Genomic DNA, 23,439 nt, shown 5'->3' with positions numbered 1-23,439 from the left:
AACAGACTATAAAATAATGTAAGAGGCATTAGCATTTGGGTTTTTGCAGTCCCTAGAGGACTACTAAGCAATGGATAGTCGGAGGCAGAGATGAATTCCTGAAGTGCATGGAAAGGGCATTAATTAGTTTAATGATCTCTGGAACTATTAATAACATGAAATGTGCCCCAAAGGATGGACATTTTATTTTAAAGCTTATTTTTACTTTAAAAACATGTCTTTTCTGAGAGGGGAACTTAATCATGTAATGTCTCATGAATAGGCCTTTTTTTAAAAGTTCACTTATAATGATTATAATAATCAGCTTCTTGTTACGAGTCTTGAATAAAGAAAAAGCATGCGGCGGCCTCCTTTTATTTACTATGTACTATTTCCCCTCGTTGTACAGCTTGTGACTGTCATCCTGAGGGGTCTCTTTCACTCCAGTGCAAAGACGATGGTCGTTGTGAGTGCAGAGAAGGCTTTGTGGGAAACCGCTGCGACCAGTGTGAAGAGAACTATTTTTACAACCGCTCTTGGCCTGGCTGCCAGGAGTGCCCGGCCTGTTACCGGCTGGTAAAGGCAAAGGTGAGCTGCCAGCGTGCATTCGTTCATTCCGAGACGCTGCTTGGAAACCTGCTATGCTAAGCCCCAGAGACGGTGGTGACACAGACAGATAGGGCCCATTCCCAAAGGCTACGTTCCAGCAGTCTGCAGGTAAATAATAAAAGTAAATGAACCAGCAAGAAACATTGAGATAACTGCTAGAAAGAATAACAAATGGAGAATGACTGTGGGAAATACTCTGGAAAAGGACTAAGGAGAAGGCCTAAGGTCCTGTGTGGTAAGCTCTTGAGGGTGTGAGGGAATGAGCCACGTAAGAAGCAATAGAAGGTCATTCCAGGCAGCGGGGAGCCTGTGTAAAGGGCCTAGAAACTAGTGTGGCCAGAGCCTGCTGAAGGGAGAGGGCGTAGTTCATGAGACTACAGCGTTTGGTGGGCACAGGTTATAACAGGACTGATGGCACTGATAAGGAATTTATGTCTTACCTCAAGTCTGATGGAAGTATACTGAAGAAATTCCCAGAAGCTTAGAAATCCAGTTTTTTAAGAGGTGCACACTGTGACTGCAATATAAAGAGTGAGGTGAGGAGTGGAGTAAAACAGGAAGCCTCAATCAGGTTGGATTTGGATTGGGAAAGCAAAGAATCAGGATCAGTCTTGAGATTTTTGCTTAAGGTAGCTACAGACATTTTGTACTGAGATAACCCAGAGAAAAGAAATTTAAGTGTAAATTTGGGTAAGTTTGAGGTAGTTGTCAGAGAGCCCAGTGGAAAAATTAAGACAGCAATCTAATATTCAACAGAAAGGTCAGAACTGAAAAATTATCAACAGGCATTGTTTAAAGTCGGAGGAATGGCCCTGTTTTTTTTTTTGAAGTCAGAGAAATACAGAAGAACTACCCTTGTCACATGTTTACCCGTGTATCTGGAGCCCTCAGACCCACCTGTTCGTAGAGTGCCCCTGTCATTCCTGCAGCAAATACAGCTGAGTTTTTTTTCTCTTTGCCTCCTCCATATATGTAGGTTGCTGATCATCGAGTGAAACTCCAGGAATTGGAGAGTCTTATAGCAAACCTAGGAACGGGGGATGAGATGGTGACAGATCAAGCCTTTGAGGATAGACTGAAGGAAGCACAGAGAGAGGTCAATGACCTCCTTCGTGAGGCCCAGGGTGTCAAAGGTAAATGCACGTAAACTGTGGGTAAATCTGTGATGTGGTTCCTAATTCAGGGTTTAAAAGGTAATTAGTATGATTTTATAAATTAATTTCTTACTTTTTTTAATGCTTTTTGAGACAAGCTCTCACTCTGTAATTCACGCTGGTCTTAAACTTACTATGTATGTATTGTCTCAGTGTGAGAAGCTGAAACAACATGCGTATGTGTATGAATATGTATATAAAAAATAGTTAAGGTAGTTATGCTATTGATATCTCTGAGTTTACTAAAGAGAAAGGTTTGTGCTGGTATTGTTTGGACAATTGAATGCAGATGTCTTGTGCTCTGGGTGAATGATTTGGGGATGACAGTGTACAGTGTACCATTGTTGCCCTGACTGACATTTTGAAATTTTCTTGTTCAGTTTGTTTCTCATTGAAATAAAATGGATTTAGTGGTGAAAAAATTTACTGTGTATCCAGGCTAGCGTTGAACTCACAGAGATCCTTCTGCTTCAACCTCCCAAGTGCTGAGATTACAAGTGTGTGCCATCATACCTGGCTTTTCAAACTTGCAGAATATGAACTATTTTGTTTTTTAAGCAATATTTTGAAAACCAACACATCAGTTTAAACTTTAAGATACTATAAAGTAATTTTCTATCATACCAAAAACTTTGATCTTCAAATTTAAAGAATTTTATATACCTGTTTCATACATTTTTCTGGCAATTAGTGATTTTAAACATTGTTTTCATGTTCTTGTTGGTTGGTTGTATGTCACTTAAAAATGTCTATTTAGGTCCATTGTCTGTGTTTAAATTTCATTATTTGGGTCTTTGTGATTGAGCTTTTGGAGTTCCTTACATATTCAGGATATCAAGGTCAGATATATAATTAGCACATATGTTTTCCTGATTCTGTAGGTTGTTTCTTTCCTTTGCACTGTAGAAGCTTTTCAGTATGACATAGTCCCATTTGTCTATTTCTGTTTTTGCTTCCTGTTGTTTGGGGATCTTGTCCAAAAAACTTGTGCCCATTCAGATGTTCTAAAGTATCTCCCTTACGCTTTCTTTTAGCAGTTTATTGTTTCAAGTCTTACATTTAATTCATGAGTTGAGCTATAGGGATCTAGTGTCATTCTTCTGTGTGTGAATATCCAACTTTCTTTCCTAACACCATTAATTGAAGACTGCCCTTTTCTGGTGTATGTCCTTAGCGACACTGTTGAAAGTTAGTTTGCTGTAGATAATGTGTGTTTACTTCTAGGTTCTCTATTTGTTCCAAGGATTGGTCAATTTTGAATACGATTACTGGGTTTTGTATATGAATATAACCTCATAATGTGAGAATTTAATACTGACTGGCTTGGTTTGTTTGTGCTTTTATCTTTGCTTTTTCAGGACCCAAGTATAAGGTTTAAGTTGAATGAACATAATTAATAAAGGACCCTTTGAAAAACTATTTAGCAGCAGATATCAGTTTGAAAGAAATTACTTATATATGCAGAGCATAAGGGAGGGATAGTCCAAAAGTACCTAAAATACAAAGCGAGTTGAATTTGCCAACAGGCAAATAGGTCAATGTCTATTTTAAATGCAGATTTTTCCAAGTTTTAAAATATATTTAGCTTTCAGGACTGGCAGCATTTTTTAACAACTTCGTGTATTTATGATTAAATCTGGCATGTGCTAGAATATCAAAATCAATCTTCCCTTCATCAGACATTCCTCACTTGTCTTCTCTTTGTCAACCGCTCTGTAAGAATGTGGGTATATAAGTGAGGAGTGAGGACAGGACTTGCCAGGGGTAGTGGTGCATGCTGTAATCTTAGCACTTTGGGGAGCCAAGGCAAGAAGGTCACAAGTTTGAGCCTCACCAGGTCAGCTTAGCAATTTAGTGAGACCCTGCTTAACAATTTAAAAATACCTTGGGTATGTAGTTCAGTGTAAAGGCTCTAGAGTCACTCCTCAGTAGAAAAAAAATGGACAAAGAAGGGGGCTTAGAGTCAGGTAGGACAGAGAGACATACAGTTGGAGCCTGGTGTAAGAAATCTAACAGTGTAGGTGTGAAGGAGCATGGAAAACTTGTCACACAGATGCTGTTTTGAAAAATAAAAAATACCCAGTGCCTCAGATTTCATGCAGCTAATTTATGGTACTTTCTTGTGCAATACCATTTCAGATGTAGACCAAAATTTGATGAGTCGACTTCAGAGAGTAAATAACACCTTGCACAGCCAGATTAGCCGTTTGCAGAATATCCGCAATACCATTGAAGAGACTGGGAACCTGGCTGAGCAGGCGCGTGCCCGAGTAGAGAGCACAGAGCAGCTGATTGAAATCGCTTCCAGAGAACTCGAGAAAGCTAAAGTCGCCGTTGCCAATGTGGTGAGTGATCAGAAAGATCTCAGGGGAGGCTTGGGAGCCCTTTGGTCATGTGTTGCTACAAGTCTGTTAATGGCAATGGAGTGGTTCTTCTGCTCCTCTCATCTTCCTCTGTAGAGAAAGAAAACCATATTACTCACATTCGTTCTGTAATAATATAGATAGGATAAAAAATTGGCTGGGTGTGGTGGTGCATACCTGTAATTCCAGCACTCAGAAGGCTGAAGCAGGAGGATTGTTAGAGTTTGAGGCTGGCCTTGTTACATAGTAAGTTTAACCCTTTATCAGAAAACAAAAACAACCAAAAAGAATCCCCCAGTGGCGTCTAGGGTTTTTCTCCCCACTTTTGCTCCTTTTTTGGTACTGAGAAAATTCATCATCTTTACCCTTCCTGGAAATAGCAATAATTTGCAGTGAAAAGTGTTGATGTCAAATACCTCTGAAAATAAGCATTCTTTTTGCCCTCAACACTAATAAAAATTTAGTTTTGACCCTCGCTTTGTGAAATTTAAACAGTTCAGTCCTTCCAGACTAAATGCTTTATTTCCTCTTTAGTCAATCACTCAACCAGAGTCAACGGGGGACCCGAACAACATGACTCTCTTGGCAGAGGAGGCCCGGAAGCTTGCTGAACGGTAACCTGCAAACCCCCACTCTCTGGCTGTCAGGGCGCAACTTTCCTTCCCCTTGTGGTCCTGTGTCATCTCACAGATACTTCCCAAAGCACAGTTCGCTCTCCTTTCTGAAATGCGTCCCATCTTCCTTTTACTTTGAAATTTAATGTTTGTTTTATTAGAATGCAGCAGTTTGAAGAAAAAGATTACTATTTTTTATAGACTTTTAACTTCAAAACCATGAAGGTTAAGTAAATATAAATGTTTATTCCTATAAATTTTATGCCACTAATTTATGTGGACAGTATTCACTCTCAGTTTAGAGAGTAATGTTTATAAATTTAGCTCCACCAGAAGGATTGCAAAGTTCCAAATGAATGAGATCTTTTCAGTATTTTTAGATTTCTGACCACCTTAGTATGTATCTAAAAAAAAAGTTCTCTTACTTTTTTTCATTGCTGAGACAAAATACTTGACATCCAAAGTTAAAGGAGGAAAGGTTTGTTTAGCCCCAATTTGTAGGGGTTTCAGTCCATCATTGGCTGGCTCCGGGGTAGGGTGGTGTGGCCGATAGGTACTGCAGAGGAGAAGCAGTTCATATGGGACAGAAGGTGGCAAATCAAGCCATGAACTGCAAATAACTAGCAGTAAGCCTCTCTCTGCCCCTTACATTTTGTCCAGGCTACAGTGGGCCCCATGAAGGGTGGTTGCATTCATACCCTAAATCCTCGCACCCTTGTACCACGACTCTGTCATGCACTCTAGATCCAGTCACCTCTGAAAAAACCCCTCCTAAAGCATGAAGCTTTAGGGGACATCTAACCACAAGCCATAACAAATGTGTGTATCAGAAGAAAAGCTTCTGTAAATATTTTAATACTAAATGTATTGAGAGATCATGAGATTAATACAAGTTACTTTTGGCCTCTATAATTATAAGAGGTTCTCAAAGTGGTGGCCATTAGCTCCAGACATTTATTAGTATGGTGAACTGCTAATGTGTATATAAAATTTTTGGCAGACTCTATAATAAAATAAAAATTACCTAAACTTCACTTTTTTCCCTGTCAGGTAATCTGCTTCATAGTTTATTTTTCCTCTTGTGTACAGCCATAAACAAGAAGCTGATGACATCGTACGAGTAGCAAAGACAGCCAATGATACCTCAACTGAGGCATATAATCTACTTTTGAGGACTCTGGCAGGAGAAAATCAAACAGCAGTTGAGATTGAAGAGCTTAATAGGAAGTGAGTATAATTTTAAGCTGGTTTACAGCCCTTTTGATACTGTTCAAGTAACACTAGTTCAATGGAGACTTACGGATTCAAGGCACGCATTCATGCAGTAAGGTCTCTTTTGTTAATCATGCTTTTGAAATAGAAGAGTAATTCCAACAGGGACTATGGAGCCACAGAGATTCTTTTTTTGATCCTATTACAGTACCTGTGGAGAATGGTAACAAGACTAGTTACAGTGCTTAAAATTCTGCATAAATGAAAAATTAAGACAGAAAATATGATCAAGTAGACAAAACATGAACTACAAATCTTTCAGAGGTCTAAAATAAGAAATTACAAGATGAGAATCCCTTATCTGAAATGCTTGATACAAGAACTTTGAATTTTGGATTCGTTTTCAGAATTTGGAATATTTGTATATACATAATGAGCTGTCTCATGGCAGGAACCCAAGTCGAAACACAAGATTCACCTATGTTCATATGCAATTTATACTCAGAGCCAAAATTTCATATGTTTTCATGAAGTTTGACTGTGACCCATCACATGAGGCCAGATGTGAAAATTTTCACTTATGGCATCATGTTGGTACTCAAGAATTTATAGAGTTTAAGGGGCTGGGGATTTAGCTCAGCGGCATAAGCACCTGCCTTGCAAGCAGGCGGTCGTGAGTTCGATCCCCAGTACCGATAAAAAATGAAAAAGACCAAAAAATAAATAAATAAAATAAAATAAAGAATTTAATAGAGTTTGAAGCATTTTGAATTTTACTTTGTCTTTGAAATGCTCAACCTATATTGTATATTATAAATTCAAGTAATGAGATGAAATGTAAATTTCAGTCAAATGTTGGTATTAAGTGAAAGCATTTTAATGTAACATTTCCCTTGCGGTTTTGAGAATATTATCATGATATAAACTATATTGAAACTGAATAACATTAATATGCTAAAAGCAGTTGTCTTTTTATTAAAGCATATAATTTGTTCCTTAGGTATGAACAAGCAAAGAACATCTCAGAGGATCTAGAAAAGCAAGCTGCCCGCGTCCATGAGGAGGCCAAGCAGGCTGGTGACAAAGCTGTGGAAATCTATGCCAGTGTGGCTCAGCTGGCCCCTGTGGACTCAGAGGCACTGGAGGTATGCACTGTGCTGGCTGTCACCGATACCCTCACACCCATCCCATCCCTCTGGTCTCTGTAAGAGCCTGACTGATGGCCAGTGTCCCTCATCCACCCTTCAGGTGACTCAGTGAGTTCTGTTTTCAGTACATTTGTAGAACTCATTGAGGTAAAAAAAAAATCTTGCTATAATTTAATGTTGATAACTATAAAAGTTATTAATTAACATTAGTGAGGGATACTTTGGTGATAGGTGTTATCCTGAATCTTTCATATGCACCCAAATTATAATACATTGGAATTACTTAGAACACAATGTCTATAACCCCTTACTCCAGATCGTATCTGCTGGAGACCTGGGAACAATAACAAAAGGATGGTTTAAATGAAAGAGCTGTATCAGGATGCTAGGAGGCTAAACATTTGCGAGTTGGTAGCATTTTATTTCATGTCTGTACTCTAGTCATGTCTCCTTCTACAAAACTCTGTTTAAGTTTATTTTTGCATTAAAAATCAGACTTAAAATTTTACTATCTTACGTTGTCTTTTACAATTTATATCTTTTACTATCTATACCTTTCTAAATGTCATTTTTGTGTGTGAGGTATTGACTTGCCATCCTGAGAGTTTAGATCTCTTCAGATACATGCACACTGATTCCACGTGTTTGAAATTGAAAATATTCCAGCCCACTCTGCAGTGATAGCCATCAGAACAGTGGCAGTTGTAGGAGGGAGGGCTGGGGAGGCAGGTGACAGGAGAGGGGATACAAGGGAAGCTTGAAAATTATTTGCTTTTTCATAGAATGAAGCCAATAAAATAAAGAAAGAAGCTGCAGATCTAGATCGTCTGATTGATCAGAAGTTAAAGGATTATGAGGACCTAAGAGAAGACATGAGTGGGAAGGAACTGGAAGTAAAGAAACTTCTGGAGAGTGGAAAAGTTGAACAGCAGGTCGGTCTGATTTTCAGATCACTTCCTTTCTGGAGGCAAGAGATTGCACCCTGGTCAAGCAGTGTCTCTCGTGGCACCAGAGTCACGGAGACAGCAACCCAGAGCGCTCCGAGGCGGCCTGTGTGTCAGGAGAGGGCAGGAGTGGCCTGCGAGGGTTTGTCTCCTGACCTGCCGTACCTTTGCAGACTGCCGACCAGCTCCTGGCCCGCGCCGATGCTGCCAAGGCTCTTGCTGAGGAAGCTGCTAAAAAGGGAAGAAACACCTTGCAGGAAGCCAATGACATTCTCAACAACCTGAAAGGTACCAGAGCGGCAAGTAACGGGGCGCATCGTTTGCTTCTTCCACTCCTTTTTCTTTTCTTTTTCATGTCGTTTTAGTGTTCGCATAATGCTCTTCACGCATGCACAGAGTGAAAAATAATAGTGTACCCTGTCTGCCTGTTTACAGTTAGCAGTTACCATGATTTTCATTGTACTTCATCAACATCCTGCGCTTTGCTGTTACGCTGAGCATCCAACCTGGGGCTTCACGAGTGCTAGGCTAGCCCTCTGCATCCCCATCAAACTGTATCCCCAGTCCCAGCCTCCCTTTCTTATACTGAAGTGCTTAGAAAGAATCCTAGTGCTTGTGTCATTTTACCCCTGTATATACTCGAAGATGTAAACTAGAAAAAGGCATATTTTTGTTGAACTAACTCCTGTAATCAAAATCTGCTTATTCAACTGACTTCACATTGGTAAATGGAGAGCTTTAGCCTTTCTCTGGCAGTGACATTTAATTCTTTGTTTTTCTCTTTCTTTACCCTACTTAGAAACGAAATGTGCCAGATTCACTGTGTAGCTCTGGATTCACCTCTGATAGAATAACCATAGGTTCTATAAAGGAGGCACTGTAGGGTAGTGATTGAAAGTATGGGCCTTGGTGTCAGTGGGCCTGCATTTAAATCCTTGCTCCACAAAGAAACCTCTTTAGCCATCAGCCTCGATCATTTATAACATGATACAGACCTACAGACAGGGCCAGAGGGCTTTAGCTCCGTGCAGACATGCCACAAACACGCTTTCGCTAGTGCTCGAGGCGCACTCGCTCTGCCTTAGACTTTGCAGTAAGAACTCTTTCCCGAAATACGTGGTGTTCAGGGGACCACTCCCAGGAAACCTTGCACGCAGCAATGCGCATGTGCTTTTACTCTTCTAAAATTTCAACCCAGGCCGTTCCTCATTTTTCTGGCTGACTTTTATTGCTCGTAAAACAATCCATGCGCAGCTCCCAGAAAGGCTCGCTGTTTCACTTGTTGGAATTCAGTTCGGGTGCATTCCTTGAACTTTAGATTTCGATAGACGGGTGAACGATAACAAGACGGCCGCAGAGGAGGCCCTGAAGCGGATTCCCGCCATCGACCAGACCATCACGGAGGCCGACGAGAAGACACGGGAGGCGCGGCTGGCGCTGGGCAGTGCCGCGGCCGACGCCGCCGAGGCCAAGAACAAGGCTCACGAGGCGGAGAGGATCGCGAGCGCCGTCCAGAAGGTGCGGGCACCCGCCACCCGCTCCCAGCTCTCGGGTTCCAGGAAAACGGGCGTGATCGATGCTTGTCTGCTTCCTTTTTTAATTAGCCTTGAGAGGCCAGGGATTTACTCAGCAGGCATAAGTGCCTGCTGGCAATTACAGGGTCATGAGTTTGATCCCCGGTTACCACCACCCCTACCCTAATCTAGTCTTTTAGATAGAGCAGGTAACTACATTGAGTAGAAGAAAGCAGTAAAAAGGCTCTTAAAAAGTTCCAGGTCTTAGTGTGGCAGTCTTAAGTTATTTTAGGGGTAGGGTTTCCAAGGCCATAGGGCTCCTTTCCACAAAAAAAATGAGGTGTTTCCTAGATAAATGTGTTTTTTGGACCTAGACAGGTAACCTTTCTTTTTAGTCTTAGGCAGAGTGCTATACACAACTTTTAAATCCCTCTTTGCCCTACTCAAGCCCCTCCTGTATCACTTTATGTAGTGACCCTGCAGGGCTGTTTACATTCATCTTGAAGAGTCATTCATTTATGCTGGCCTTTTCATATTGAAAGAGCAGTCTTCTTGTTTTATTTAAAAGAGAGATTGGAGCCAATTCTAAAACTAGTTTAAGAATTACAGAAATGCCAGGCATGGTGGCACATGTCTGTAATCCTAGCATTTGGGCAGCTAAGGCAGGAGATCCCTGCGAGTTCAAGGCCAGCCTGGGCTACATAGTGAGTTCAAGGCCATCTTGAACTACATAGTGAAAGCCTGTCTCAAAGAGACCCCAAAAAATAAATAAAAAAGAACTATAGAAAAGTCTTAGTTTCTTTAGGACAGTTTGCTTTGGGGTTAATTATACAATATTTTATGAAATACTCCTATTTCAGGATTGTGGCCTTTTTGTACATTATGAACTGCCCAGAAGAGGCAGGCTAACTTTAAAATTATCCAAGTGAAAGAATGTTTGTTAGTTGCTAGCTGTGTGAGCTCAACTAAAAATGGATGTAGTAGACCAAGTAATTTCAAAGATGAAAAAAGAAAATAGAAATGATTGTGCTTTATAAAATATAAAATGCTGTGATGTTAGGTAGTATTATATTATTAGATATTAAATAGCATCATTAGGTATCATTTTCTGTAATTATTAACTTGGAGCCCAAATAAATCATAAAATAGTGTGAATTACTGTACTACTTTTTCTGGATTGGCTTTCTGAGTCCTTTCAACAATTATCAAAGGGCAAAACTTATAAAAAGAGCAGAAGCATACTTGCAAAAAGAAAAAGCTTTTTAAAATCTGCAACGTGCTTATTTTGTGCTCAGAATGCTACCAGCACCAAGGCAGAGGCAGAACAGACCTTCACAGAGGTTACAGATCTGGATAATGAAGTGAACAACATGTTGAGACAGCTGCAGGAAGCAGAGGGAGAGCTGAAGAGAAAGCAGGACGCCGCGGACCAGGACATGATGATGGCGGGCATGGTAAGGGCCACGGCATTTTTTGCTCATGGCTAGATGTGAAGGAAGCATACGGACTTCTGCTTTTCATTGCATTTTCTGGTCAAGATTTGGGTTCTAGCTTACATAGAAGTACAGGGTCCTAAATTTGATTCCTGGTACCAGAAAAGAAAAAGGGGAGCTGGGAATGTAGCTCAGTGGCACAAGTACCTGCCTCGCAAACACGAGGTCATGCGGTGATCCCTGATACCAAAAAAATGAAAGAAAGCAAAAAGAGTACTACCACTTAGAAAGGAGAGCCTTCCTTCTTCCAGCATTGCCCGAGTCTGTTACAGTGTGTGTTTTAATGCAGAGTGTGAGGGTTATGGTTGTTCTTGCAGCCTGGGACCCGCAGGTTGAACACGTATGAGTTCTCTGTCCTGTCCCACTCTCCCTTGCAGTGCGGGAGGTCTGTGCTGGCTCAGCAGGCACAGCGCTGTGTGAATGGAGACTAATCATTTACTCGGGAAGGCTTTTTGCCTCCCTTCTTTTTCTCTTTAACATTTTCACATTGTTTTGATCCCCAAAATGCTTGTGTTGTCTTGACCTCAAAACTAGGGGATGTGGTGTTGTGGTGAGAGCTCAAAGCCACTCATTTGTATCCTGACTAGGTTTCCTTATAAGAGCATCTGGTTTCTGATGTTTAGACATTTCCTCTTCCACTGCTGTTTCCTGGTGACTCATGCACAGAGTGTTTGTTCAGGTTTCGTGGAATTTTCCCAAATATATTTACCTTTGGTTGATTTTGAAATTGTAAAGTATATCAGCCCGATAAATGAGTTGCTGGGGAAGGGTTGTTGTTAGGTGGTTGCAAATAGAGGGGGAATTTACATGAAAAGTTCCTTTATTTATGAAAATTTTCCAAGTAGAGGACATTTCTAATAATCAAATTCCTAAGGATGCCTTGAAGGACATGTTTTCGGTTCTAAAATTCATCTTTATAAAATAAGCTGTTTCTGCTTGGTGAGTATTATTATGAATCTACCTCCATGTATTCGTATGTAAGAAAGTGGAAGAAGGAGATATTGCTGATTTTTTTAAAGACAGATTTAATAGTACTGGCACACTGATTGTTTATGACTGTTCCATAGAGAAGGAACGGCAACATCCTTAACCTAAAAATTCACCCCAAATAACAAAACCTGCGGTCAGAACTTATAATTTCATGAGTTGGAAAAGGGGAAAGCATCTAGAAATGAGATTTGTAGGCTCACTGTAGGGAAAATAGTCAAAGAAGACAGAACTATTTGCATCATTTATCCCTTTTTCCTTACAGGCATCACAGGCCGCGCAGGAAGCTGAGATCAATGCCAGAAAGGCCAAAAACTCCGTCAACAATCTCCTCAGCATGATTAATGACCTCTTGGAGCAGTTGGGTAAGTGGCCATAGGGTCGGGTTGGTCAGTCTCTGTACCCTTTGTGCTGTTTCTGGGATCTGATGTAGTTAATTGAAAGGAAGATTAGTATGTAAATCCCTTTGAAGTGATTCATCAGTTACTCACATTTCTTTTATCTCTTGCTTATTTAAAAATGCCTTATAAAACAGGCATAGTGGCCCATGCCTGTAATCCTGGCACTAGGGAGACTGAGGCAAGAGGATCACCACGAGTTTAAGGCCAGCGGGGCTATACAGTCATTTGAGGCCAGGCTGAACTATATAATGAGAACCTGTCACAAACCTCCTCCCACTGAAATAAGCAAATGAATAAATGCCTTATAAAATAAGTATGTGTCTTTCATGGTAGGACCTTCAAGAAAGACTTGAATTATAATACTTTTTGTATGTTTAGCAGCTTCAGAGTGTGAACTGAACCATGACTTTAAATTGTATTATTGTGCAAGAGCTTACGAGGTGCCTCTCATAGATGTTGCCCTAAATGAAACAGCACGCTCTTAGGGCTGTCATCATGTTTTGTGTATAAGTTGCTGGCTAATGAGGTTCATTTGTGGTCCAGGTTCCTGGTTCAATTAAACAATAATTTTAACTCATCCTAAGAGCATGTTTTAAGGACTTAAAGAAAAGAATTTCAGTGTTAGAATAAAAATACTTTTACATGGCCATGATTTCATTGCCAAGAATTCTCTTTATTTGCTTACTAAAAGACAATTTGATTAGGTGAAAGCTTTTATGTCCAAAAAGAAAAAAGACCTTCATTTTTCAAGGAAATGTAAGCACACTAAGACATTCTTTTAATCTAGGGTGTTTAGAATAGGAGCAGTGTTTATTTTAGGACAGATATACTTTTACCAGATTCCATAATAAGGTAGTAATACTATAGGCCAGACTCTTTATATTTTAATTTTCTAGACCTCTTTTTTAAGTATGTTATAATAAATATTTAGAGGAAGTTTTGTTATTTACATACATTAACCATTTTACATGCTTTATATGTGGCCCATGGCAGTTCTTTTTCACACACAAAAAAGGAAAAAAGGCAGGCTGCGGGTTAGACATAGCTGCTAAAGATCGGTGTGTTTTGTTTGGTGGAGTTTTTTCTTAGGTGAAGGAGATTTATCTGTCTCAAATATCAAGAATAATTATTTATGAGAAGATGAATCTAAAATGAAAGTAAGAGAGAAGAGCAGGACTTCATAATTAATCAGGCTTAAGTTAGACTGCCTTTGTTGCTTATAAGTTACGCAAAATTTAGCAAATTATTTAACATCTGAAAACCATGAAGGTAAAATAGTCTTAGGAAAATTTAATCAAGTGAAATATGCATGAAGTGCTGTTGTTTGTGTCTCCTTTTGTTTACTGTGGAGAAACTTCTTTCCAAAGAACTTCTCCTTTTGCTACTTTTTTAAAAAGTAAAGCTTCGCTGAAGTTACTTCAGCATTTCAACCTTGGTCCTTTTCCATGAGAAGGTTCCGTGGAGCCTGGCTCCTCAAAAAAGGTAAATCCTAAAACCAACCTATCTTTCCTGAAATCTAAGAGCTCGGAATTCTGTCTTGAGGGTTTTTGTTGTTGTTCTTCAGATGACACCAAAGTGACATACAGATTACATGTATAAACCTGAAAGGAATGAGATGTCACCAGGTGACCTTCAGAAGCACAAGGGAAGCTGAAGGTCTAGAACACTGTAGCTGTGCATTTAGAAAACATTCTTTAAAATCTTTTTCTCAGAAAAAACCCTCAAATCCTGGCTCAGTATTAATGCTGTCTCTGACCTCCCCCACTGTGTGCCTTGTTCGCATTGTTTGTTCCCCAGTACACAATAGCCACCTGCAAGGCAGGACGATTTTCATGTCTTAGCAGCTGCTGGCTTAGTTTCTAGAGAAGCTAGTGGCAGTTGTTACGAAGTGATGTTCTTACCGAATGCATCTTTCCCTCTGGCTTTACAGGGCAGCTGGACACAGTGGACCTGAATAAGATAAATGAGATCGAAGGTACCTTGAGCAAAGCCAAAGATGAAATGAAGGCCAATGACCTTGATAGGAAAGTGTCAGACCTGGAGAATGAAGCCAGGAAGCAGGAGGCTGCCATCATGGACTATAACCGAGATATCGAGGAGATCATGAAGGACATTCGCAACCTGGAGGACATCAAGAAGACTTTACCGTCTGGCTGTTTCAACACCCCATCCATTGAGAAGCCCTAGCCTTGGGCGAGCCGGAAGGCAGCATCCCCTGACAGGGGGACGCTTGTGAGGCCACAGAGTGCCTTGACACAAAGATGACATTTTTCAGACCCCCACTTCTCTGCTGCTCTCCATCACTGTCCTTTCGAACCAGAAAAGTCACAGAGTTTAAAGAGAAGCAAGTTACACATCCTGAACCGGGAACAAAGGGTTTTATCTGTAATAAAGTCTCTCTTCCACTAATGTCGCTACCTTACCCACACTTTCTCTCCTGACTTGCGTGAGGACATGGCATCCTGCAGTGGCCTAAACACTTCTGTGAACCTGCAAGTGCCAGGGCAGAGCAGGCAGCCTGCCCCCTCTCGCATCGATACCAGCAGAACTTCCTCAGCCTCAGTACCCTTGTTTCTATGAAGGAAAAGTTTGGCTACTCATCGTAGCACTGTGATGGCCAGTATACCCAGTCCATGGATAAAGAAAATGCATCAGCATCTTCTACCCTACTCCTTTTAAGCAAAAGGAAATAAACATCTGTGCCAAAGGTATTGGTCATTAGAATGTCAGTAGCCATCCATCAGTCGTGCTAGCTGTTTGAGTTTAGGACACTGAGCCATCCACGGGTAAGGATACGGTGATGTATGAGAGTCTCCAGGAGAACCTGGCAGAAGTCAACTGAAGATTTTCTCATGTATTCATAATGACTAGGAGGACGAACTTTTTTCAGATCTTTGGGCAGCTGACACTCACCACTAGACTAGTAGACATCTTTTAATGTTCTGATAAGTGAAAGCTACACAGAAGAAACAACAGGGATATGATAACCACTAAAAGTTTTTCCAACTTTAATTCTTAGGGTTTTTTTTCCTAAGTATGTTAGTCTTGGAACTAGTATTAAAATATCTGTAAGGGAACAATTGTTCCCTAAGATCTGGACAAACAAACAAACAAAAAAATGTCCCAGTCTCTTCTAACAAAGGGATCAAACACACACAAGTTGTAGTGTCAGAATCTAATGTGGGATTTTTCCCTTCTGTTGGAGAGAGAAACGTTTGACCCTTAGCTCCAGTTTTCTTCTGATGTTTCCATCTTCTGGAATTCCTCACACACTGTTTGCCAAGCCCTGGTGGCAAATGCTTGCTGTCGGTATTTCACACAGCTGCCGACACCATCTAGTCCCGCACGTTGTGAACCAACCCACTCTGACCCTTTGCTCCGCACGCCGAGGAAGAACCGTATGTGGAGTTTCCTAGTGGGCTTCTCACCCTTAGTGCTCAGCTCTGTGGTTTTCTTGTGAGACCACAGTGTGACAGATCCTGCCACACACCCCCTTTCCTCCTACCGACCTGCCTTTGAGATTCATATATAGCCTTTAACACTATGCAACTTTGTACTTTGCGTAGCGGGGGAAAGAAACTATTATCTGACACACTGGTGCTATTAATTATTTCAAATTTATATTTTTGTGTGAATGGTTTTTTTTGTTTTTTGTTTTATCATGATTATAGAGTAAGGAGTTTATGTAAATATACTTGCTCCTGTTTCTAGAATGGCACTGTCTGTCCACTTTGCTTCATTTCCCTCTTCACTGGCACAATATCCATACCGTCTTGCCTTCCATCTGGAGCTCTAACGCATTGTTTCTGCTGTACTTTGTTCTCTGCCTTGTTTCGCAGCATGTCCACTGTCTAACATGAGTATCAGCCGGCTTTCCCCCTTGCCCTGACTCAGGACATCTTCGCTGTGGTCCTGATGATCCTAAGCCATGGCCTCACGCCGATTGCGACGTCTGTGCTGGAGCGGGAATGCCCGCTTGACAGGGTACAGCGTGATCAGGAGAGTTTGCCAAGGGACTCTTTGACACCATTGTGGCTCTAGCCAGGAATAAGCTGGAAATGCCCTTTCTGGGAATTCTTTGAGCCAGTTTTGTAGGGGAGCGTGCCATGACTTTGTACTTTTAGGGCATCGGGAACAGTGCTAACTGCTGGGTAGACGGGAAGAGCTGGTGTACATGGACCTGGATGTCCTTGGGGTACACCATAGTTTACCATAAAAGCTTTGACCTGGCACACCCTGAGATTTCCACTCACTTCTCTCCTGCCTTGAACTCTCACAGGAGGTGTGGCTCTTTCTTGCCAAGTTTTTACACTGACGTTTCCAGGCTAGTTTCTCTTACTAAGTGGCCATATCCTAACATGCATTTTGGTCCTAGTTGCAGGAAAACAATTAAAAATAGACTGCCAGGGATGCTCGAGCAAGTCTTAGTCCCTCATGGGACTTTTTAATTTGGTTTTTTTTTCTTTTCCATCTGTGTAGTGTATTTTTAAACAGAAGTATATTTTTGAAATGAAAATTCTTTACAAAACGATGCCTTAACTACAGTCGGTCCTGCAATATAGCCATTATTTTTATTGTACAGCTCCAGTTATCTGTATTTTGTGTAATCAAGTTGACAGAATGGCTGCTGCAGAATGTTGGGTGTCACAGGGGGGAAAATCCTGTTTCTTTTCCCTGGAATTTTTCCTTTCGATTCCAGCTGTGGCCCTGTTATATGTGCCTTCACTTTAGCTGTTTGCCTTAACCTCTGCAGTCTTGCTGTCCAGGGTGTTTAATAAAATGCAACACTTGGCATTTTTTATGTTTTAAAAAACCAGTATTTTATTTATAATAAAATCTGAATATTTGTAACCCTTTATATTTGGTGTGGCCTGAGTGTGGGGCTGGGGACATAAGGTATTTGTTCTAAAACTGTAATGAATGGGCAGATGCTTTGTAGTGTCTTTGGGTGACTTTTGAGAATTTTTTTTTAACCTTTGTCAAATTGGGATCCTTCAATATAACCCGGAAGTTGGAAATCTTTTGTAAAGAGCTACACAAGTATTTTAGACTTTACAGATACATTCTCAGTTATAGCTGTTCATCTCTGCTCATGGAGCACAAAAGCAGACTTGGCCCATATATAAAAAAATAAATCTGACTGTATTCTAATAAACCTCTCTGAAAAACAGGCATAGGTCTCCAAGCTGGAGTTTACTGGACCCCTGATGTGGTCTCAATACTGTATTTGATTAGCAGTGACTGAGTACTATTTTGTCAGTGATTTGGACTTGTTGAGTTAGCAGAAGCATGCAAGTCATCTTACTCTCCGTATGCACATGTTCAGCTAAAGGCATTTTCTTCAAATGAGAAATACTCATGAATCTCTGGATAGAATCAAAGGGAAAGTAAGCAAAGGGCCACAAAGGCAGGCCTGCTCAGCCCGGTGCTGTGCCAGCCCGAAGCAGCTGAGACCTGTTTGGAGCCAGAGAGGGCAGGAAGGCTGGGCCTGCAAAGGCCTTTTCTCTATCCTTGGGAGCTCTACTTACTGCCCTAAGTCCTCGTGGATGCCATGTCACCTCGAAATCTTAAATTATTATCCATGATACCCATGAAGAATCTGAACTTTAATTGACTTTTCTTGGGAGACGCTTCAGAGGGTACTAGCTGCTAGCTTGCTTAGCCTGTTCTGAACCTGCACCTGCCTAGTCTCCACCCGCTCACCCACCCTGTTGGTAGGATCCAGTTGAGATATGAATGTGAATAAACCCTGTGTCATTTACTGTGTCAGAGTGATGAGTAGGAGTTTTTAAAGTTGCTCCTATTCCATCTGTCACTTTAGAGTTAATGTTCTCAAAAGTTGCTACCAGCATAGTCTGACTGGACACTCCTAAATGTTTACTCTTTGAATGAGCTTTCTAACCACGTGATAAATGAACTCACCAGCTCCACTTCCCTTAACCTTGAAATGGAGTGCCCAGAGAAGACCCCTGGCACCCAACAGCACCATTACATGGAAAAGCAGAGGCAGAAGGACCTAGCCCAAGGAAAGATCAATCCCTCCAGGCCCGTGCTTAGGGAAGCAGAAGAGCCTTATGAGTAGCAGATAGTTGTGCCTGTTGACTCCAGGTAGGTTTAAATGAACTATTGAAGGGCAGAGTGAAAAATAACCTTTCTGGTAAATAGTTTATCTAGCAGAAGGCGCTGTAGCTCTAGAGATCTGTTACCCGCTATGGTGCTTTATGTTTGTATTGGGTCTTCTAGAGTGGGTATACCAAACTGCACTAATAATAATTAAAGTCAAGTTCATGTTCAGGAAAGGAGAAAGACTGAGCAGAATTCCGGTAAAAAAAAAAAAAAAAAAAAAATCAAAAGTCTGATCTGGAATTCAAAATTCCAAAGCCATCATGTGGCCTGGGACTGTGATTCGATGGTAGTGTACTTGCCTACCGTGTACAAGGTCCTGCGTTTGACCTCCAGCACCAAAATCAAAACAAAAGAAACCTGTCCTTCCTTGTCTTTGCTTTTAACTTTTCTCTCTGTCTAGAATGTTCTTTCTTTACCCAGAGCAGCACAGCCTCATGTGGTCTATGTTGGAGTCAGCCAGTTGCCGCCTTTTTCGCCTGGCCTCGTCAGTCTTGCCCACCTCAAGGCTGAGGTCTGTGTTATTCTGAGCACATCCTGGAAGCAGAGAGGCCAACAGTAGTCATCTGGACGTCTAGGTCTAGTCATGGAAACACCCAGCTTTTCTCCCATACCTGTTTCTTTCCCTCATGAGCTGAGGGAGGCTTATCACCGTCTGTGCTCTCACCTTCCCACTGCATGCTGCTCCTGAAACACTCCCACCTGGGCCCCAGGTGGGCTCTTGTTTGCAGGACAATGAACAAAACCGTTATCTTGTACTAAAATGCGCAGCACACACCATGCACTGCAACCAGCCAGCACGACTTGGTCTGCAGGCCTGCTCTAGCTCTCAGCTTCACACTGAGCTCCTCTCCTGCTAGACATTTGTATCTACAGGCTGTAGCAAGCCCTTCTGTAGTCCAGTGCACATTTCTCCTTTTTCGGTTGCTCTTGGGAATGAGCCCAATAAATTTCAACTCATCAGTTATTTATAAGCCTTATAAGGAAATAGACCATATAGGTATTAAAAATGGCTTTCCGTAGAATTTGTGTTCACTATATAAAGTCAAGCAGCAGGCCCTTAAGAATATAACCCCTTGGGGCCAAGGATTTAGCTCAATGGCGTAAGCACCTGCCTGGCAAGTGCAAGGTTGTGATTTCAATCGTCAGTACAAAAAAAAAAAAAAAAAAAAAAACAATATAACCTTTGCTGGGTGTGGTAGCTCACACCTGTAATCCCAGCATTCAGGAGATTGAGGCAGGAGGATCTAAATTCCAGGCCAGGACTACATTGTGAGTTCAAGGCCAGCGTGAACTAGATAGACTGTCTCAAAAGAAAAAAAAAGAGAATGTAACCTTTTTATGGTGTGATGTCATGTATAGCCCCAGTACTCTGGGAGGCTGAAGCAGAAGGATTACCAATTCTAGCCCAGCCTAGGCAGTTTAGCAATTTAATGAGACCTTGTTTGAAAACTTAAAGAGATGACAGATGTAGCTCCGTGTGAATGCCCTGGGTTCAGTCCCCACCAGTACTGGGGAAAAAAAACACAGAGAGTAGGGGGACTTCTATTACATCATTGTTCCCGCGAGTCAGTGAGTGAAATAAGTGTCCAACCTTTGGGGAGCACCCCTGTACCCTTCCGTCATGCTTTTCCCTGATGGCTAATAACATCTCTACTTCAACCTCACACCACTGCTTTTGCGGCTCTTTCTATGATGTCTGCCTTGTACAGAAATCCCACATCACTGAGTGGCCAAAAGCAACCGTCAAATTCGTTGTGTGCTAATTTTATTAGAGTTGAAAATGTCTACCGCAGTCTCTGGATAGTCCGTGCCTGGCTTCTAAGATATACAGTCCCCATTCTCCCTGTTGTTTTCCACAGCCCACCCCAGCCACCTTTTCCACGGACTCCTCCCCTCCCTCTGCGGCCTCTAAGTGGGGTTTTGTGCCATGTAAGCACCAGCTCAGCCCTGAGCAGAGCTGTCTGGGAGATGTGCTTCCCACAGTGGATTACATGTTTCTGGGCTGCTGAGCCAGCACCCAAGGTAAAGGCGCTCAGGAGGCAAAGCTATGGTTTCCATGATTACCTGTTGAGCGTGGGCAGAGCTGATGTCGAGGCTTGCTCCCCACCCCTGTCCTCCACCCCTCACCCCCCACCCCGCTCCAGACGGCGCTCTGTGCTTTGTCTAGGCTGGGCTGGGCTGCGCTGGCACAGAGGAGTGACCTTGGCGGGAGGGATGTGCTTTGCCATGAAGACCTCAGATGGGCTGCCTTCATTAAGGTCCTGTGGGACTCGGGACGACAGGCACTATCAAGATAGCTCCATGTTTTTAAAAGTGGCTTCATGATTGCTTTCTTTCACTTGTGCCTGGTTTGAGCTGAGTTTCTGACCAAGGTGAGAGTGCTCCAACAGCCATCCCCTGGTTTACCAGTTGCCCTTTCTTTGTCCATTTTTCTTTTTAAAAACTGTTAGACATTTGTAGTTTTTCGTAAATTGCCACAAACCCCTCCTTTGGAAATTGCAGGGCAAAATTATTAGTGACAGAATTATTGTTGGAGCCTCCTCCCACCGGCCCTTTCACTCAGCTCCTGCCTCTTGATGCCCCCAACATCCCATGCCTCCTCTTTCCCTTGCTTGGGCAGCTCAGGGATGTTTACAAGGAAGGCCAGGTCCCCCAGAGAATTCTGCCTACTGAGGAACTCACCTGAGGTTTAACTCACTGGGTGTTACCACACCATTTTTCTTCCTGTTTCTTTTGTTTTTCATAATTTTCACCACTTTTGAGAATTTTGAACAAGGTCCATTTGCCATAGCACTTTTTTGGTATCAGGATTTGAACTCAGGACCCCTCACTGGCCAGGCAGGTGCTGTGCTGCTATGCTATATCCCCATCCTGCCAACAGTACTTTGTGAATGAGATTTTATATTCAAGGCTTTTTCTTCTCTAATTGGGGGGGGGGGAGGGTGATCAGGAATAGAACCCAGACCCTGCACTTACCAGGCAAGTGCTGTGCCCCTGAGTTATATCCCTGGCCCCAAACTTTTTGTTTTGACCTAATTTTGGATTTACAGAAGAGTTACAGAGACAGGGAGTTTCCACGTACTCTACCCTCAGCTTCCTAACATTCCCATCGGGCATAACTGTAAATGATGGTACATTTGTCTAACTGAGATATCAACATGGTGCAATGCCATTAACTAACAGGCTTTTGTCTACTTTTTTTGTTGTTGTTTGTTTTTGAAACTAGGTCTCACTATGTAGCTCAGGTTGGCCTTGAACTTGAAGTGAACCAAGAGCTCCTGTCTCGGCCTCTTGAGTGCTGGTGTTACAGGCGTGCACCACCATACCCCACTTGTCTATTTTTAAATACCTTCCTTTTCAAGGCCATTTTTATAACAGAAAATGAGAATATTCAACTTTAATACCCAGGTTATGGGGCAACAGCAGTACGGAATCCAAAATATGGGCTCAAGATTTTGCAATGTATAACTTAGTTAATTGCAAAAAAAAAAAAAAAAGGTCATTACACGACTTGCTAAAATATTAAGTTTCAAAAGGATAAAGATATCCATCTGAATAAACATGTCATTCTTAATGTGCACAGCATTTAATATTTATCAGACGTCGAAAATTTACTTAGATAGATTGTTTTAAATTCTGTTATGAAATTTCAGACTCACAGGAAATAGTGCAAAAATATTCCCAGATTTGTTTTGCCCAGATTCCCCAATGTTAACTTTTGATTACCTTTCTCTCTCTCTTGCTTTCACTTTCTCACACTCCGAAAAAGAGAGATGGGGGAGAGAGAGAAATAGAGGGAGCAATAGAGACCAGAACTGTTTGACTGATTGATTTTTGGTACCAGAAATTGAACTCAGAATGTTGCCCTTGCCAGATAGGTAACTATGCCACTGAGCTATATCATTGGTCAGGACTATTTATTTTTATGTTTTTAGTACAAGGGATTGAATTTATGACCTTGCACTTGCCAGGTAGGTGCCTACGCCACTGAGCTAAATACCCTACCCCAGGACTGTTTTAAATTGTAAAAGTGAGGTCCCTTTACACGTACATATTTTAAGTATATTCCCTAAAAACCGAGAACTCTCTTACATTATTCTAGCATAATTATTAAGATAAGGAAATTCGTTTGGGACAATACTTATTGCAGATATTGATTGGTACTGCCATTAGTTACATTTTACTATTTGTGGTAAGAAAAACAATGCACACACACCCAGGCCAAATTTTAATCCCTAGGATCTGTGAATATTTTAGGTTAATATGGCAAAGGAAGATTAATGTTAGTGGCATCATTAAACTGCTAATCAACTGATCTGAAAATAAGGACCTTATTTTCCAATCTGGAGAAATAAACCCACTGCAATCACAGACGCAGGCTGAGGACTCTGCCCACGGTTACAGGCTGGTTGGAGCAGGAATGAGTCCAGGAATGTGGGCCAAGCCCGGTGGGCGGCCAGGCCTGAGATCCCAGCACTCTGGGAGGCTGAAGCAGGAGGATCTCAGATGCGAGTCTTGCTTGGGCAGTTCAGCAAGACCTCATCTCTAAATAAGAATGGCTGTAGCTGTTGCTCAATATGAAGGCCCTAGGTTCAATCCCCAGTTTAGGGGCAGAAAGGAGGAATGTGGGGCCGTAGGGAATGGATTTTTCCTTAGAGTTCCAGGGCCCTCCTTACACAGGGCTTCCTTACACAGGGCCTCCTCACAGGGCCCTCCTTTCAGCACAGGGAGACCCCTTTCATACATCTAATCTTTAGATCCATTAGATAATAAATTTGTGTTCTCATAAACTACACGATTGTTAGGTAATTTGTTATGTCTACCATAGAAAACTAATGTGCCATTTGTCTCAACAATATCCTTTGTAGCAAAAACAAAACAAAACAAAAAAACAA

At 41.7% G+C, this 23,439-nt stretch overlaps 1 protein-coding gene across 1 annotated transcript in view; it reads left to right on the top strand.

Moving 5' to 3' along the window:
• Lamc1 (laminin subunit gamma 1) overlaps positions 1–17,276 on the top strand; it is a 114,910-nt gene extending 97,634 nt beyond the window's left edge. The window contains exons 17-28 of the mRNA XM_013157832.2: positions 389–567; positions 1,565–1,721; positions 3,882–4,087; positions 4,640–4,719; positions 5,809–5,946; positions 6,932–7,076; positions 7,862–8,011; positions 8,197–8,311; positions 9,342–9,541; positions 10,833–10,991; positions 12,283–12,382; positions 14,349–17,276. Coding sequence (XP_013013286.2) covers positions 389–567; positions 1,565–1,721; positions 3,882–4,087; positions 4,640–4,719; positions 5,809–5,946; positions 6,932–7,076; positions 7,862–8,011; positions 8,197–8,311; positions 9,342–9,541; positions 10,833–10,991; positions 12,283–12,382; positions 14,349–14,605 — 1,886 coding nt within the window. The 3' untranslated portion in view covers positions 14,606–17,276. The remainder of the gene's footprint in view (positions 1–388; positions 568–1,564; positions 1,722–3,881; positions 4,088–4,639; positions 4,720–5,808; positions 5,947–6,931; positions 7,077–7,861; positions 8,012–8,196; positions 8,312–9,341; positions 9,542–10,832; positions 10,992–12,282; positions 12,383–14,348) is intronic.
• The last annotated feature ends 6,163 nt before the right edge of the window (positions 17,277–23,439 follow it).

This window comes from Cavia porcellus, unplaced genomic scaffold, assembly GCF_034190915.1.
Source record: "Cavia porcellus strain 051 isolate PalLab524CR breed Dunkin Hartley unplaced genomic scaffold, mCavPor4.1 scaffold_29, whole genome shotgun sequence".
Classification (NCBI taxonomy): Eukaryota; Metazoa; Chordata; class Mammalia; order Rodentia; family Caviidae; genus Cavia; species Cavia porcellus.
The sequence above is the reverse complement of the archived record's forward strand: the minus strand, read 5'-3'. Positions and strand labels throughout refer to the sequence as shown.